General features: G+C 42.7%; 1 protein-coding gene across 1 annotated transcript in view; it reads left to right on the top strand.

Annotated features, from left to right (window-relative positions):
• The first annotated feature begins 1,481 nt into the window (after positions 1-1,481).
• The window catches only part of LOC137547368 (NADP-dependent alcohol dehydrogenase-like), a 39,402-nt gene continuing 21,647 nt past the window's right edge, over positions 1,482-19,236 (top strand). The window contains exons 1-5 of the mRNA XM_068270901.1: positions 1,482-1,508; positions 4,179-4,280; positions 12,938-13,076; positions 16,320-16,407; positions 17,977-18,193. Coding sequence (XP_068127002.1) covers positions 1,491-1,508; positions 4,179-4,280; positions 12,938-13,076; positions 16,320-16,407; positions 17,977-18,193 — 564 coding nt within the window. The 5' untranslated portion in view covers positions 1,482-1,490. The remainder of the gene's footprint in view (positions 1,509-4,178; positions 4,281-12,937; positions 13,077-16,319; positions 16,408-17,976; positions 18,194-19,236) is intronic.

The raw sequence follows: 19,236 nt of genomic DNA, 5'->3' as shown, positions 1-19,236 counted from the left end.
TCCTCTGTCACATGGCGGCGATCCCCGGCCGCTGATTGGCCGGGGATCGCCGATCTGTCTTACGGCACTGCTGTAGCAGCAGCGCCGTTCAATGTAAACAAAGGAGACGAACGTCTCCTGCTTTTACATTTAGTCTGCTGATCGCGGCTCGCAGGCTATTCACGGAGCCCCGCTCCGTGATCTAACAGGAAACTGCTGCTCGCGCGAGCCTTTCCTGATTAATTAGGGAGGCACCTGGCGACGCAGTTGTGCATCGCTGGTCCTCCAGCTACCACTTTGCCGCCGCATGGTATGAGTGTGCGGTCGGCAAGTGGTTAAGTAAGGCAAACCTTATGTTTTAACACAGCCCAGTCCCTTTATATCTTTAGCCGCTAGGAGGACAGTGCCAATTAGTAACTAGCCTGTAAGGCCAGTGCACACCAAAAATTTCTAGCAGATCTGCAAAACGCTAGAGGTTTTTGAAGCAGATTTCAGAGGGATTCTAGGCATGTTTAGAGATGTTTTCTAAACATGCCTAGCGTTTTTTGGAGCGTTTTTGTGTAGCAGGTTACAAATATTGTTACAGTAAAAGCTGTTACTGAACAGATTCTGTAACAAAAACGCCTGGAAAACCGCTTTGATCTAGCGTTTTTCAGAGCTGTTTTCCACTTTCCTTGGAAATCTAAAAAATGCTGCAGCCTCTAAGTTTGCGTTTGTGGAAAAAACGAACCGCTCTGGTGTGCACCATCCCATTCACTTTCATTAGCCAAGCGGTTTTCCCCCTGCAAGCATTTTAAAAACCGCTTCAGAACCGCTCTGGTGTGCACCAGCCCTAACATCTATTTGGTCTTGTTTTTTGTTTATTGGAGTGTGACCACTGGGATCAACTATGTTCCGAGTGGAGACAGACTAGAATTCTCCACAAGTGCTTTACCATGTCACCGCTGTTGAGTGGGTAAATGGAGGTGGAATACATAAACTAATTCGGGAACCCTTTTGAATGGCTTATAACTGATCTGCAGTAACTGCATGCAACATTGAAATAGGCAAGTTAATGTCATGTCTGGCATCAAATGGTTCTGTCTGTGTATTTCATACCACACATTTTTTAAGCCGTATTTGGAGTTAATTAGAAATAAACTTTTATTGAATAAAAGTTTCCATTTATAAAGATACAAAACAACAAATGTCTGGGCATAGTGGCATCACCTTCCATGCTCCTCACTTTATTATCAGTTTGAATGCACTAATATTTCCCTTAGAAATCATTGTGAGTCAGTTCCTTAGTGATAGCTGAATTTACACTTACACTTTATATCTGTCAATGTATTTTTACCACATGATTGGTATTTGCACTTCATTAAAGTAATTACATTAGGGAGGGAGTGTAGACACAGTAAGGTATTAAAAAGGGATTGGTAATAGAAAGCTATGAATTCCATCTTAGGCAGCTTCCTGAGCTCTTGGAGATAGCAGCCTGCATACATTCAGCATCTTACAGAGACATCACAATGAGCACAGCAGGGCAAGTAAGAAAATATACTTCTTTACATTTTCGCTGTTACGTGTCGAATGCTATGTTCTGAATGTTGCTTCCATTGTCTAATCAGATATACAGTGGAACCATAATCAGATATACAGTGGAATATTGGTTTGTGAGCATAATTCGTTCCGGAAACATGCTTGTAATCCAAAGTGCTCTTATATGAAAGCGAATTTCCTCATAAGAATTTATGGAAACCCAGTTCCACAATCCAAAACAGTTATAGTTAAAAAGTTTTAAATAAAAATGTAAACAAGACTTTCATTATAACTAATAGAATCATTGTTATCTGTTGGATCACCTCAACCTTTTTGTTGTTTATTTGTTTGTTTGGCTTTAACAAGGAACTTATCCAATGACAATTACTTTTGGAGATTTCATGGAAATGTGACTTTGTACAGTCCCTACACTCAGATTAAGTATAATCCTGCACTGCCAGTTGTGCTCAGTTGAGATACTTGTGATGCATGTACACTCTTTTTGCTTGCATATCAAGACATTGCTTGTATATTAAGTCAAAATTTCAGAAAAATGTTTGCTTGTGTTGCAAAGTGCTCTTAAAGGGACTCCGAGCACCTCTCATGGGCATGCCTTTAAGCCAACAAAGTTCTGCTATGTCCCCTCTGGAGGAGCCTTTTGCAATGGCCATGCGTGTCACTTCCTCTTCCTGAGTCATTCAGTGATGCACTTCTCTAACTGAGAAGACAGGGGTGACCCGGAAGTTATAACACAGCCAAGATGGCAGCCGCGATTTTTAAATTGAAATCGAACGAAAACTATTTGGTGTAGAACGGCGATTCAGGCATCAAATGAAAGAGAAGAGCACAAGCTACAGAATGGTATGCATCTTTGAGTACATACTTAAAGCAATACTGGTCGGAGTCTTAAAGGCATGCCCATGAGAGGTGCTCGGAGTCCCTTTAAACCAAGTTATTCTCAATCCAAGGTTTTACTGTAGTTCAAAATAAAGTACAAAAGTAACACATACTTAGTAGCAGCAGGCACTGATAGTTTGTAAATCGACAAAAATTAATATTTAAACTTTTGGAAAGAAACCTGTATTTTTTTTTAGCAATAATTAATCAAATAAGCAGTCTAGCATAACATATTTAAAACAATTTAGAAAATGTATACCTTTAATATTGAGTATGCATTTGCTTTGTTTGCTTGCCTGTTTGCGCCTGAACACTATCAACCCCCTTACAATGTGAAGGAAAATCATAATGCTGCTAGCAGTGTTTATTCCTTTGCAATTTTGTTTTTACAGGTTAATTTTAGACGCAGCAACAAAAATGTAACTCTGCCATAAAGTTCGCAATAAAGAATAAATTGCTAACACCAGGGTCAGATATACTGTATCTACTAAGTAGGGATGGCCTAACATATTTACTGGTGAATGGTTCCAGGTTAATGTGCGCTACTTGCGTGCGCTACTTGCGCACTAGCGAGTAGCGTGAACAATACATGTTGTCCTTGCCTTCCTTATACTTTCCCAAAGTGCCATTTTTGACCCTTCAACCTGAAGTCAGGTGGGACAGGACGGCCAATTAGACATGATCACTACCTGGGCCACTCCCCCCTTTTAAAGGCATGATCCTGAGGGCCATTTTCCTTCCGTATTAGTCAGTGTAGGGAGAGAAGCTGCTGCTGCAGATAGAGAGACAGTGAGACATAGGCTGTTTTGTGATATTGTGCTGTGTAGCTGCTTCCTCTGCTACAGCTAGTTCACCAGCTAGGGATCACCCAATACTCCTTTTGGAGACTCATCCTGATCACAAAAGTCCTTTTGAAGACTGACATTGACCCTGCTGTACTGATTTGTAGTTGTTGCTTTTTTGTGGGGTGGTATGTTGTTCAAACACAACCCCCATTTATACAGTGTAGTGTGCTACCCTCACACGACGTGTGCTGTAGTACCCTCACACAGTGTAAAAGCAACAACCATGTGACCGACCATACTATGTTATCGGCGATATCAGTGTGCCAAAAAAAGATTGGCTGTACCCCCTCCCCCCCAAAAAATGTATATAATTACCCGGACACAGCTATCATCAGATGCACAATAGCAACAATATCTTTCAATCTTGTTTGCCTACTCCTTTCAAAACGTATATGGCATATATAGACCATCTCAGTCAAATGTTCACTTTTGTTTGTTTTGTACATTTTGGCACTTTGAGAAAAAATAGAAAACTAAACTGGAATGGTGAGATGCAGAACTGAATTGGAACAGCAGCTGTTTGGAGGCCCCCTCTAATGTGTTGGATGTATTTTGCCTTCATTTGTAATTGATTTATTCAGAATTTTAACCAAACAAACGGAACAATTCAGTAGCTGAAGTTATCAGTTTATAGAACAAATGAGTAGGGATGTCCAATGAGATGCAAATAATTCGGAGTTGATGCAAGAATATGCAAATGTGAGATTTGGTAGGTCCATTTTCAAGCTGCATACATTAACATACAAAATGTGCATAATCCTGTAACATTTGGAATTAGGTGCACCTCATTGACCATCCTGATTGTTGTATTCCCCAAGCACTAGGAAAGCCCTTATTGATCAGGTAAATTATTTACATAATAATAAAAACCGTGCATGTACTTTTTTTTTATTCTGTGACCAATAATCTACCTGTAACTATATGTATTTATCTAAGGATATTGTCTGTAGAGCAGCAATTGCATGGGAACCTAATAAACCTTTGTGCATTGAACAAATTACAGTGGCTCCACCAAAAGCTCATGAAGTTAGAATTAAGGTATGTAAATGCGGTTCATGTTATGTATCATATAAGATAAGAGAACATTTCAATATCTAACATATATATTTTTGTTAAAGGTTTTGTTCATCTATTGTTAGTTGGCTAAGGGGATTTTGACATCCTTTCTGCACCTTTAAATTGTTAGGGGTGGGGGGTACAATTATTTTTTATGACCTCACTGCCCCATCTGCGGACCCCTTGTCCACTCTCTGAGGGCTTGAGCTCACTAATGCAGTTGTGCGCAGTTGTGTCTGCTTTACAGCAACATATCAATGTTACAGATGCTGAAAAGCGGAGAGAAGCGGATACAACTGCGCACAACTGCATTAGTGGGCTCAGGCCCTAAGTGTCTCCACCCTACTTCCCTCTAGATTGTAAGCTCCCAAGGGCAGGGACTTCCCCCTTGTGTTTTCATTTTATCAAATTAAGATCTATTATTATTGGGGATGTTTTTTAAACTACACATCAATTGTATGTAGCGGTACTTGTGTCACTGGTTGTTCTGATTGTACAGTGTGCTGAACTTCTCATGTAACTATGCTCCCCATTGTTGTATATTTTTTGTACATTGCACAGTGCTATGGAAGATGTATATTTACACTATATAAATAAATAAAAATAATAATAAACCACAAATCAACCTCTGGAGGGCCGTAGGCTTACACCCCCCACCCCCCCTCCAGTGACCAGGCTATTTTTTTCAATTTAGTGCTCTGCAGCTTTCAGAGCTTGCTGCAGAGCACTACAACTTAGCACACAAATTACCTCTCCCTCCTTTCTGCCCAACAACAGAGCTTTCTGTTGATGGGCTCTGATTGCTGCTGCAGGCTGTTTTTTTAAAATAATTTTAAAAATAAAATCGTCTAATTGCTGCTGGTAGACTGATGATGGAGTGGAGTGCCGTCATTCAAGCGGGGATGCGGATCCCCTGCAAACCATGCCCCAGGACTTAATGCCAATTGCCGTTACATGGTCATGAGGGAGCCACCACATTCATGCCTATTGGCAGTGGCGGCGCTACACTGGGGCTTGCCCAGGCTTCAGCCCCAGCTGGCAACTTGCTAGCCCCTGTTAAAGCCCCCCCGCTGGCCGTGGCCACCGCAAGTCTGTTAGCCAGCCGCGCTAATAAGGGATTCGGGAGCCTGCTTTATTTCTCCCTCCCTCCTCCCTTCCTCTGAATGCCCCCACCTGCTGTGAATGACGGTCCCCCCCCCCCCCCCCCGTAGGCAGTGTGTGCGGAGGAGAGCGGAGCAGTAGGTCCTCTTACCGCAATCCATGCTCACCGGCAACTAGTCTCCTGCTTCCTGTTTACCATGACGTCACAGGAAGCAGGAGACTAGTTGCCGGTGAGCATGGATTGCGGTAAGAGGACCTACCGCTCCGCTCTCCTCCGCACACACTGCCTACGGGGGGAGGGGGGGGGGGGCGACCGTCATTCACAGCAGGTGGGGGCATTCAGAAGAAGGGAGGGAGGGAGGAATAAAGTAGGCTCTCGCATCCCTTATTAGCGCGGCTGGCGCCTCGATCATTTTCTTCCTGTCTTCTCTCCCCAGGGCAATCTCCTCACACACAGGGCACCTTCCTCCCCACCCACGGGCATTCTCCCCCCTCCACTGACGACCCCCCTACCCACTGGCACCCTCTTCCCCACCCACTGGCACCCTCCTCCTACCCACTGAGACTATCCTCCTACCCACTGGCACCTTTCTCCTCCACCTAGTGTCACCCTCCTTTCCACCCACAGGTACCCTCCTCCCCACCCACTGGCACCCTCCTCCTACCCACTGACACCCTCCTCCTACCCACTGGCAACCTCCTCCCCACCCAGTGGCACCCTCCTCCCCACCCACAGGTACCCTCCTCCCCACCCAGTGTACCCCCAGCCCACCACCACCAGCCAGGCCTGAGCTGACCTGGGGCCCCCAGCCCACCACCACCAGCCAGGCCTGAGCCCTTCCACCCAGCCCACCACCACCAGCCAGGCCTGAGCTGCCCTGGGGACCCCAGCCCACCACCACCAGCCAGGCCTGAGCTGCCCTGGGGCCCCCAGCCCACCACCACCAGCCAGGCCTGAGCTGCCCTGGGGCCCCCAGCCCACCACCACTAGCCAGGCCTGAGCTTCCCTGGGACCCCAGCCCACCAGCCACGCAGGCATGAGGCCTCCAGCCCACCACCAGTCAGGCTTGAGGTGCCCTGGGGCCCCCAGTCCACCACCACCACCAGCCTGACTACATATACTGGGGACAGCTATACGCCTGGCTACATATACTGGGGACATCTATACACCTGGCTACCTATGCTGGGGACACTGTCTGTCTGTCATTATGTGCATTTACTGGTGAAAAGTTGTCTCTTATGTGCATTTACTGGGGAAATGCTGTCTGTCATTATATGCATTAACTGGTGAAAAGCTGTCCCTTATGTGCATTTACTGCGGAAACGCAGTCTGTCATTATGTGAATTAACTGGTGAAAAGCTGTCTCTTATGTGCATTTACTGGGGAAATGCTGTCTGTCATTATGTGCATGAACTGGTGAAAAGTTGTCCCTTATGTGCATTTACTGCGGAAACGCAGTCTGTCATTATGTGCATTAACTGGTGAAAAGCTGTCCCTTATGTGCATTTACTGCGGAAACGCAGTCTGTCATTATGTGAATTAACTGGTGAAAAGCTGTCTCTTATGTGCATTTAATGGGGAAACTGTCTGTCATTACATGCATTAACTGGTGAAAAGCAGGCTCTTATGTGCATTTAATGGGGAAACTGTCATTACATGCATTAACTGGTGAAAAGCAGGCTCTTATGTGCATTTAATGGGGAAACTGTCTGTCATTACGTGCATTAACTGGTGAAAAGCAGGCTCTTATTTGCATTTACTGCGGAAACGCAGTCTGTCATTACGTGCATTAACTGGTGAAAAGCTGTCTCTTATGTGCATTTAATGAGGAAACGCTGTCTGTCATTACGTGCATTAACTGCTGAAAAGCTGATTCTTATGTGCATTTACTGGTGAAAGGCTACCTGTCATTATGTGCGTTTACTTCATTTTTTTTTCATGTAACTACGTTAGCTGGTACAACTACATTACAGTTAGCCCCGCCCACATGACATCATGACCACGCCCAAATTTTCGCCGCGGCGCGCTTCGCGTGACGCAAATTCCCCCCCCCCCCCCAAGCCCAGGCTGCCAGCCCTCGTGCCCCCTTTGAGCCCCCCCAAAAATCTGAAGCTGGAGCCGCCACTGCCTATTGGGTGTGACGCGATCCTTAGGTGGTTAAGCAACATTGGTGGAAATCATGCCTCCCAAATTTGTGGGATAAGAAAGAGTGATACTTAGGCCACACCCCCACCACACCCCTAAACACGCCCCCACCACACCCTTAGTTACGCATACCATGTTATACCAGATTTCATAAGAAAAATAAGTTGTTTTATAATTCAAACCACACTGGTCCTTTCTATCCCGGTTCGTTTTCCATTATAGTAACTTTAAATAAGAAATATAAAAATTTAAAGGATGGTAATAAAGTTTAGAGTCAATTTGGCTTCTTGACTGTATGGATGTACAGTATATTTTGTTATATATGGTAACGTTATAAGTGTTAACCTCAAATACAATTTGGAGATATCGGCCAGCGGAGCTTCTGCCTCCAGGCAGGTCACCCTCCGCTGATAGAGTCTAGTTTTACCTAGAGTTTACGGTAAAGTTAAGTTTGGGGAGGACTTTTTATTGGGGGGTGGGTTTCTCTCACGATTTCTTCTTACAGGGCAACAATTACTTTTACGCTTATGCTTCAATGATCTACTATCTTTACTTTCCATGACACTAAATTCTGACTGTAGAATCCTCTCATGGAATGTGAGAGGTCTAAATAATAAATTTAACCGTTTACTCGTATTCAACTATCTTAAAAATCATCATCCAGATGTATGCATATTTCAGGAAACACATCTTACTGGGAGTAAAGTTCTAGCACTGAAGAAACCGTGGGTGGGTAGCTGCTACCCTACATCATATTCCTCATACTCCAGGGGTGTCAGTATCCTCATTCGTACATTGCCATTCCAGCTCCTTCACCTAAAAATAGACCCTTATGGCAGATATATTGCCCTCCACGCTTTAATTAATCTACAAGATATACTTATCATAGGAATTTATCTCCCTCCTCCAGCTTTTACAGAACTCCTGGCCACACGCGCACCTATTATAGCTCAATGGTCTCCAGTTAAAACGATAATAATGGGGAACTTCAATATGGTCCTACATCCAGAAGACAGGCAAATACCCAACCCAACTCTAAAGAGCCTAAAGAATTCTCCAATTTGGTTAACAGTATGGGATTTTTGGATGTTTGGAGGTGGAAACATCCGGACGCTACAGGTTTTACATGCCACTTTGCTTCACATAGAACCCTTTCATGGATTGACTTTATGCTCGCCTCTAAATCATCAGCCTCTGCTATTCTTAATATTCAACGCTTGCCTTGGGCCCTTTCTGACCATGCCCCTCTCATGGCAGCTCTCTCATTATGCTCTCATCCCCATAACAGGCCTTGGAGGCTTTCAGGATACTGGATCAAGGACCAAGAGATTCATGAGAATATTTTAATATCTGTACCCCAATTTTGGGCTACAAACAAAGATTCTGCTACAAAACCGATTGTCTGGGACGCGTTCAAGGCCTTTATGAGAGGTGATTACGTTTCCCAAATCAAACAACATAAGAAGCAGAGGCTACTCAGCATACAATCTGCAGAAGACAGGGTAAGGGACACAGAACTTCGATACTTGGCACAACCTGATCGTGCCACGTATTCAACTTGGCATTGGCAACTAGCAACCACTGATCTTAAATTACTTCATGTAGAATCCACTAAAAAAGCTGATTTACTAATCAAACAGAGGATATTTGAACATGGGGATAAATGTGGGAAAATGCTGGCCTGGCTCACTAAGGAACATACCCCTATCACAACCATACCCTCAATTCTCTCCTCCTCGGGGGCCACTTTGACCACCCCTGCAGACATTAATGCAGAATTTATATCGTACTATAAAGAGATATATTCCTCCAAGTATAACCTCTCTTGGACAAGGACATCACAGAAGATGAAGTTAGTTTAGCTATAGCTTCTTTACAATCCAACAAATCACCAGGCCTAGATGACATACCAGATTTTTATAAATGATATTCCGAGGATGTGTCCTCACATCTCCTAAATTTGTTCCAAAGCTCTGAACAACCGTTATCACTACCTGACTCTATGAAGGAGACCCTTATAGTTGTTATCCCAAAGAAGGGAAGAGATCCTCTTCGGTGTACATCCTACCGCCCAATATCTTTAATTAATGTGGAAGCAAAAATGTTTGCCAAAATACTGGCTAATCATATTAAACCAATGCTTGAAACTATAATTCATCCTGACCAGACAGGGTTCATGCCGGGAAGGGGGACAGACATTAATCTTAGGCAATTGTTCATAAATCTCTCAACTACTCATGATAACTGTGGGCAATGTGTCATCGCATCGCTAGATTCAGAGAAGACCTTCGACTTGATCGAATGGCCTTATCTGTGGGAGGTGCTGCGATCATTCGGAGTTGGGCCAAAATGTATTAATTGGATTAAACTACTGTATGCTAACCCCTGCGCAAGGGTCCTTACCAACGGGATCGTATCTCCTCCCTTTGAACTTGGCCGTGGAACAAGACAGGGATGCCCTCTCTCTCCCTTTCTTTTCACCCTGGCAATTGAACCACTGGCAATCAGAATAAGGGCTGAGGATGTCATAAATGGTTTTCGCATTGGTAACTTAACTGAGAAAATCGCACTATACGCGTATGATCTCCTTCTCTTCCTTGGTGATTTGCGGGATTCCCTAACACGGCTGTTGCCGACAATCAATACCTTTGGTCAGCACTCTGGCCTTAAAATTAATTGGGACAAATCCTCGCTTTTTCCCATAGACCAATCGGCCAAAATTAACGCTGTAAGCACTCCCCTTCAATGGGTATCAGAATTTAAATATTTAGGTATACAAGTTAGATACCCCCTCACTGATTATTTGAACATTAATCTTCTCCCTATTATTGATAGGATGGATAAGCAATGTAGAACCTGGACCTCATTACCCCTAACAGTAATTGGTAGGTCTAACTTACTCAAGATGTTTTACTTACCTTACATATGTCTTTAGGCAAACTCCAATATGGATTTCAAATTATAATTTTTAAAAAGACTGAAAAAAATCCTGATCGCATTCTTATGGGCAGGAGGAGTATCTCGGATCTCCCTCTCCACTCTTCAATTACCAGTATCTATTGGGGGTATAGCTCTACCTAATTTTAAAATATATTTCTCGCCCTTAGCCCTAGTGACTATCCGGTGGTGGTTTGCCCAGGACGAAAGAAATACAGCAGCCACTTTAGAAGCTGCCATAGTGGGATCCTATGAAGGACTCACTTTACTCCCCTTTAGAGACTGCAATGCAATTACTCAATTACCTACCCCCATGAAACTCACCATCAAAGTATGGAACACGGCCAGACAAATATTTTACGAGACAGGGGTTCTCTCCCCATCTACCCCTATTTGGTGCAATCCTAACCTCTATCATTTTCAGAATATTCCTGATCCACTTCTCTGGGCTACACAGGGTATCAAATGGTTACAACATATATTCAGAGGTGGTCAACTGGTTCCTTTTAATGATTTAAAAAAGAGTTTTCTTTATCCAACAAGATGTTCTTTAGATACCTCTAGGTGAGGCATGCAGCACAGTCTCAATTTCCTAACCAAATTTCCCTAAAAGCGGATCCTTTGGAATCCTTACTGATGAGGAATCAGCTAGAATCCCCCTTGTCTGCTATTTATGCAACACTTATGGACACCTCATCTGCTAGAGTAGATAAAGCTTTTCAGGCTTGGGGTGGGGATGTGCCGAACCTAGAGGAATCAGAATTGAAGGATCTCTTAGATGCCTCTAGCGAGTATTTAATTTCCACTAGGGAATCATACAATTAAAATGTATATATAAGATATACTATACACTCCAACGTTTGGCGCGTATGTTCACAGACAAATCATCTCACTGCCCCAGATGCAATCATCCCTTGGTTGATTTCATACACATGGTATGGCAATGTCCTCAATTACAATCGTACTGGATGCAAGTCAACAATCTTCTGCAAAAGATTTTTGAGAGATCGTTGACACTGGATCCTAAACTTCACTTATTAGGCATTTCAGGTACTTTTCTACATGCTAGGCGATTAACCTCCTTAGCGGTAACCCCGTGTGTGACACGGGGTAAGCCGCCGGAGGGTGCCGCTCAGGCCCTGCTGGGCCGATTTACTTAATTTTTTTTTTGCTGGACGCAGCTAGCACTTTGCTAGCTGCGCCAGCACCCCGATCGCCGCCGCCGCGCGCCCGATCGCCGCTATCCGGTGCGGCGCGCGCCCCCCCCCCCCCAGACCCCGAGCGCTGCCTGGCCAATCAGTGCCAGGCAGCGCCGAGGGGTGGATCGAGTCTCCCAATGACGTCCCGACGTCGCTGACGTCGGTGACGTCATTCCGCCCCGTCGCCATGCCGACGGGGGAAGCCCTCCAGGAAATCCCGTTCTTTGAACGGGATTTCCTGATCGCCTATCGCTGGAGGCGATCGGCGGGGCTGGGGGGATGCCGCTGAGCAGCGGCTATCATGTAGCGAGCCCTCGGCTCGCTACATGATTTAAAAAAAAAATAATTAAAAAAAAAAAACTGCTGCGCTGCCCCCTGGCGGTATTTTTCATACCGCCAAGGGGGTTAATACTCCTATGGGACTCCTTATGCTTTTTCGACAGGAAAACGCCTACGGCGGCCGAATGGGTTAAAATAACTAATGCAGCACTCCCGCTCTATAAACTAACATACCTGCAACGTAATTGCCCCTTAAAATTTGATAAGATATGGGTTCCTTGGTTAGAACATCTTAAAAAACATGGTGTAGATTATCAAACAACGTAATTTTGCTATCAGGAATTTTTCTCATGATATCCTGACACTTGTCCTGTGGGGGGGATCGTGAGAGAAAGGGGACTGGGCGGATGTGGGTGGGGGGAGTCTGGGTTGATCTTGGGAATGTTCTATATGTATATGTTATCTTTTAAAATTCAATAAAACTTATTTGAAAAAAAAAATTCAGTAGAAAAGATATATTTATTTACATCGATCTGTAAATCAGTTCTGAAAGAGGAACAAATGAGTAAGAAAGAGGGACAGAGGGATTGGGTTCCCAAAGAGGCACTGTCCCTCTTAAAGAGAGACAGTTGTGTGCTATGGTGGAAATCAGTAGTACTTTTGGTTTATTTTTATGTCTGTAATCTGTATATTTTTTTTAATTAAATTAGCATTTTATATTCAGAATAATACATTTTCCCTAGCTAATGCAATAGGTAGTAGGCTTCAGGGGATTGCACGTGCAGCCACTTTTGCCCTTTGTGGGTTCCCGAATGAATAAGCATGCAGATGAGAGCTGAAAGTCCAGGAGACATGCAGACATTCATTGTGCCCATTGGTCTGAGTGGCAATACAATACAGTTTATACAGAAATTATTATGTATAAAATTTCTAGTTTTATGCCATTAGTTCAGCTTTAAACATTTTTCTCCCTGTAGATTCTCGCTTCTGGCATTTGTGGAACAGATAACAGTGCTCTAAAATCAATATTTTATACTAATTACCCAGTGATTTTGGGTCATGAAGCTATTGGAATTGTTGAAAGTGTTGGGCAGGGAGTGACACGATTACATCCAGGTGAGCCTGCTGGATTAATATAGCAATTTTCATTGCAAAAACATTAACACATAATCATCAACCAATAATTTAATCTGTGATGTATTTTTTAATTAAACAGTCAACAAACAAACAAATAAGATGTTATATTGTAGTATGTATACAGAGGTGCCAAAAAGATAAAAGTATCTAAAATGTTTAAAAATAGAGGAGGTAGTGGTGGACTTACCTCTCCCAAGCAGACACAAGATTATGCTGATGTTGTTTCAATAAAGCAATTTTATTTACATACTCCAGAGATCAGGACAATGCATTTCACTGGAATGACCACACTTCTTTAGGCAATAGATACTTTCATCCTCCTTTTGGCACCTCTGTATATATACTACTTCGTACAAGTCCACCCTAGGTGGATGGGTGCTCCCCCTTTTTTTCTGATCTAGGGAGAGGGATTTCTTAATCCTGAGTGTGGACAGGTCTAATCACCCCACCTGCATTTACAGTGGTTGCCTGTGAGGTAACCCTGACCCTGACTTGTGAGTATATTATATTTACTCTACCATTTTCTCTTCTAAATCCCATTACATACTACACTATAATAGGGTCTCGGTGTCCCTCTTTTGTAAGATGTCACATTGAATGCTCAGATTCAGACACAGCATGCCAAATAAATGTGCAGCATATAAACAATATCCAAATAATAAACTACACAGTTTTATTTACATATATGTTTTTATTAACTTATCAAATTAATCAAAAACTCTTCAAAAATGTCTATTCAATGGAAAGCAATTTTAACAACAAATAATACTATAAAATCAACATTTTTAATTGCTTCCTTCTTCTTAAAGGTCTCACCTAATATTAGTGTGGTCGGTACAGCGTACTCAGCCGCGATTCGCATGCGGCCCTCTTAGGCAGCCGGGGACCGGGCTCTACGTGGCAGCAAGGCAGAGACAGGGCGGAGGCGACGTCACCAGCTCCAGACCTCCTTGCGATGGTAGCGAGGACGTCTGTTCAAACACACGCTGGAAGGCGTGGTGAGCAGCGTCCAATTGTCCGTGAATGGTGAAAATAGAGGCAGGGGAATAGACTGGCCACAGTGTTACAATATGGCACAAAATACATATGGGACTATAAAATAAAGGTTTATTAAAAAAGTCATTTTAATAAACCTTTATTTTATAGTCCCATATGTATTTTGTGCCATATTGTAACACTGTGGCCAGTCTATTCCCCTGCCTCTATTTTCACCATTCACGGACAATTGGACGCTGCTCACCACGCCTTCCAGCGTGTGTTTGAACAGACGTCCTCGCTACAATCGCAAGGAGGTCTGGAGTTGGTGACGTCGCCTCCGCCCTGTCTCTGCCTTGCTGCCACGGAGAGCCCGGTCCCCGGCTGCCTAAGAGGGACGCATGCGAATCGCGGCTGAGTACGCTGTACCGGCCACACTAATACTAGGTGAGACCTTTCCTAGTGTTAATTGATCTATCATTGCTGGAAATCTCAGAGCGCTCCTCTCTTTTTTACATATTCCTCTAGTGATTAACATGGGAGCAGCCGAGTGATTGTCGGGTGGCCAGATCGCACCTTGAGGGGCTCACTACCCCAGAACTTTTTACTTCTTCTTAAAGGGGAACTGTTGCAAAAATCTTAAAATTCAAAATAAGAAGTATGTTTCTTCCTGAGTAATATGAGCCATAAATGACTTCTCTCCTATGTAGCTGGCATTTACAGTAAGTAGTAGAAATCTGACATTACCAACAGGTTTTGGGCTAGTTCATCTCTCCATAGGGGATTCTCAGCATGCCCTTTATTCTTTATAAAGACACTCCCTGAAAAAGATTTATACAAAGATGCTGCCCAGCCTCTCTGCTCTCCGTATACTTTTTTTTGACAGTTGGACGGAGCAACTGCCATTTATTAAGTACATTTTGAAAATAAAGAAATCCCTATGAATCCCCCATGAGGAAATGGGCTAGTCCAAAACATGTCAGTTCTATTAGATTTCTACTACCTACAGTAAGTGACAGCAACATAGAAGAAAAGTAATTTATGGCTCATTTTACTCTGGAAGAAACGTACTTCTTAATTGTAAATTTTTACATATATTTAAAATTGTAAGATTTTCGCGACAGAGGTCCTTTAAGCCAGTTTCACATTTATTTTGAACACCTAATCATATTTCAGAAGAATTTCTTCTTTTGAAAACGTAGTTACTGCTCTTGCAATGTGCCTTATTGGTGTTGCCAAGGAAACCTGCAGCCAATCATATGAAGAGCTGCTAGTTACTTTAGATCCCCAAATTTCTCAATACATACACTGCAGGGGAGGACTGGCCAGGGGGGAAGGGGGAAAATTTCCCCCCAGGCTGCCTCTCATTTAATGATTTAGGGCTGGTGCAGGGCCTGCTGCATTCAGGTTTTTGTATAAGGCAATGTGAACCACTAGGCTGGCTTAGGGAAATAAAAGCACAATTACAGAGCAATTAGAGCTCAGGCAAGCTGGTAAATGTACACAGTACGATGCAGAGCAGAGGCCTGCCTGCAGGGTCCGTAAAAAAAAATCATCTGTCTGCTCTCTCACAATCATAGCTCCCAACTGTCCCTCTTTTAAAGGAACAGTTCCTCTTTGGACATAAGTGTGTGTGAGGAGGTGGCGGGGAGCCTTGGGGAATTACGGTGGCCATACATCTGTTGACTTGGCGATCAACCAACTGTTTAGATAATTACTATCAAATTGAATGAAAATTGGTGCTGCCACAAGCATGCCCAATCGACGATTTGACTGATTTCAGGTGGAAATTGGTCAAATCTGAGATTCTGGAAAACTCAGGCCGATGTGGTTGCATCATCCCTCCAAATGTATTATGTGACCCCCGGTGCCTGTGCAGTTATACTTTACCTGTCCCGCTGTCCTGCAAGTGTCCTTAATTTTCTCAATGGCGCCCCACGTGACTACTGGCATATAGCATGTGGGGTGCGTGTGTGACGTCATTTGGGCTGAGGCTGCCATGAAAAAGGGCCTCTAGTTTGTGTTTTCCCCCAGTCCGAAAGGTCCCAGTCCTCCCCTGATACACTGGGTTGGGTAGTTATGGAAACAAACTGAGTAAAATTGACAATAAATACAGGATGTCAGTTAGGTCTTCATCTTCCTTCTACTGTGAGCTAGAATAGACAAAGCCAGCATTTTCTAGCACAGTGATATTTGATGCTTACGCATGTTTCTTCATCAGTTATTATTTTATTTTTATGTCCATAGGTGACAAAGTTATCCCATATTTTGTTCCCCATTGTGGATCTTGCAGAGGATGCAAAAGCCCAAACAGCAACTTATGTGAAAAAAATGAGTAAGAATATGATTGATTTGGATGTTATTAGTAAAGATCTCTGCTATGTAAGGAAGGAGAGATACTTTAATGTGTGTAATACGTTTGTCTTTATACCTGTTTTGATTACATTGCAATTATAACTAAAGTTGTTTTTATTAAACAGACAAGATTAAAGTAAGCTTGAAGTGAGAGGAAAATGGCCTATCATGTTTACCTTTTGGCTTCAGTAATTTATGAGTCACATACCTGTGACACATATATAATAAACAGAACCAAACTGAGCACAGAGCACTTGGCCTGTACAGTTTCTTTGGGTCAGTGAAAGCTTGAGGGCCCTTTTACACTATATCAGTTGCTCTCAGTTATAATTGGAAGGAAACTGATTTTCAAAGTAACGCCCATTTTTTCATATGGCTCAGTTCCCACTATACGCGTTTTAACTGAAAGGTTTTTCACAATCCACTGCTATGGAAAAAACGTGTACTATGCATACCAATGCATCAAGTGTAAAAGGACCTTAAAGCAATCCTGAACTCAGAACGTCCTATCTGCTCTAAAAGGTACACAACAGCATAGTAACCTTTAAACAAAAACATTTCTTTGTTACAGCTGATACAAATCTTAAAATAAATCTTTCCTGTTTCTACTTCCTGATCCATGGAAGCAGACATATTAACATCCAGTGCTTTCTAATGGGCTTATCTGCCATCTCTGCCATAGGCAGTCATGTGAAACAGGGGAGAGATCAGATTATATCTTGTGATTATACACAAAATGAGGGGGATTTAGACAGGCTAAACTCTCCTAATACTTAATTTCTCTCTGCTTTCCTTTTGTCCTGTGCAAGAGTTCAGAACCACTTTAAGAAGTAGAAGATTAGCAACCATGTTAGTGAAAATAGGGAGTCCACAAATTTGGGCGCAATGTAAAGCTGCTAGCAGAATATTGACAATACTGCAATAGAGATATTTTACTATTAGGAACTAGATTCTAATAGTAGAATATCGGTAATTTACCACTAACCTTCTCCTACCAACTCCTAACACTAACCCGCAACACTTGCACCTGATGACTTCCCCCAGCCGCTGCTATCTACACCACTATCTACACCCTTTTTGTTCCCTCTGCCGCCCATGTGCTTCAGCCTTATACATCGCCACCAGGTATAGTTGCATTTAACATTGTGGTCTATGCTGGTGGCCAAATCTCCTAACGTCCGCTAGCGCCCAAATATCCTGCACCGCAGAAAACAGCCAAGTTAGGAGCATTTAAAAAAAGGAAGTCAGCATTGACATCATCCATCGTCCATCATCCATATTCCATTTACTTAAAATTTCCATGTAAGTTTTTTAGAAATATTTTTCATTTTAGTATTTATATCACTTCTGAATCGCATATGTTGTGAAAGCAAACCATTTTGCATAATTAGTAAGGTGTGATCTGTAGAAGTTTAAGGTACACTGTAGTGAATTATCTGGTTAATGTAGCATCCATGCCTGCACTGAAAGTAATTTGAACTTTCAATTATGTTTTCACATCTGTTTTAAAACATTGACTGACTTATTCTAATGTGGTCTTACCTAACAGCTTACACAGCAGATCAGGCCTGATGGAAGACAAGACCAGCCGATTTACTTGTAGAGGAAAAACTATTTTCCACTTCCTGAGTACGAGCACGTTTACTGAGTATACTGTAGTGTCAGAAATCTGTGCTGTCAGAGTGGATTCCAGTGCTCCTATCGAGATTTGCCTTGTAGGCTGTGGATTTGCTACTGGATATGGTGCAGCTATAAATACTGCTAAGGTAAAGTTTTTATGACAGTGAATTAAAAAAGTAGAATGAAACACAAGTGTCATCTCTTTTCTAAAACATTAAACACGGCATAAAACTAACAAGAAAAATAGTATGACCAGTTAAGCTAATTATTGGATTGCCATTGCTGTTTCAAAATTATGTTAAACTGTATAATTAATTACAATATAATCTTATAATCTGACCAACAACCAGCAATGTTATTTTGTTTTCTTTTTGTATTAAAAAAGAAGCTTAATAAACATGCTGAGCATACAACCGCAGAATATAACCTCATTAATGCCGTTAACTAGAGGCACAAGCTGTAAGAGAAATACAGACATCTTTGTACACAACACAGGGGTCCTAAGCAAGATTTGTATATTCTCAATATGCCAATGTAATAGAATTAGTGAGACGAAGAAGGGTGGAAGAGAGAGACCGAAAAATAGAGGTGGTGCCAACCACCACATACCATCAGAAATGTATATGGAGAATCCTCCATTTTATAGATGTGCTGAAAACTATTGCATACTTCCTGTAGTGAGGCGAGGGTTCACATCTTTCCAATGCTTAGATATGAGACAACAAGCGGCTTTAAGGTAATGGTTTAGGGGCCTTTGATGTGGGGCCTTCAGTTTGGGCATAGTGAGGACCAGCAAGCAAGTCCAGGGGTCCTTAGAGATAACAATATCCGTTTGTTTTTTTATTAGTAGTAGTACTTCATCCCGAAAGAGCTGTATGGCAGGAAAGGTCCAACACAGGTGTTGAATTGTTCCCAATTTACCACAGTTTCTCCAACATGTCAGGGGGAGAGAGGAAATCCATTTTTAAAGTCAAACCATAATTTTAGACCAAAGAAATAAGACCTTGTATTTTTTCTTCTTTGGTATAACACATATTGAGGTTTTGGAAGCATTCATCATTTAGACCAGGAGTCCATAGAGGTGACTGTATCAAAGGCTTAATCCTAATATTGCATATACTTATGTTGGAAGTCCAGTGCAGATCTAACAGGAGAGTTGAACTGTGTATAAAACATTGATATGAGACCA

Source organism: Hyperolius riggenbachi, chromosome 1 (genome assembly GCF_040937935.1).
Source record: "Hyperolius riggenbachi isolate aHypRig1 chromosome 1, aHypRig1.pri, whole genome shotgun sequence".
NCBI lineage: Eukaryota > Metazoa > Chordata > Amphibia > Anura > Hyperoliidae > Hyperolius > Hyperolius riggenbachi.
Note: the sequence above shows the minus strand (reverse complement) of the source record. Positions and strands in the feature narration are given on the sequence as shown.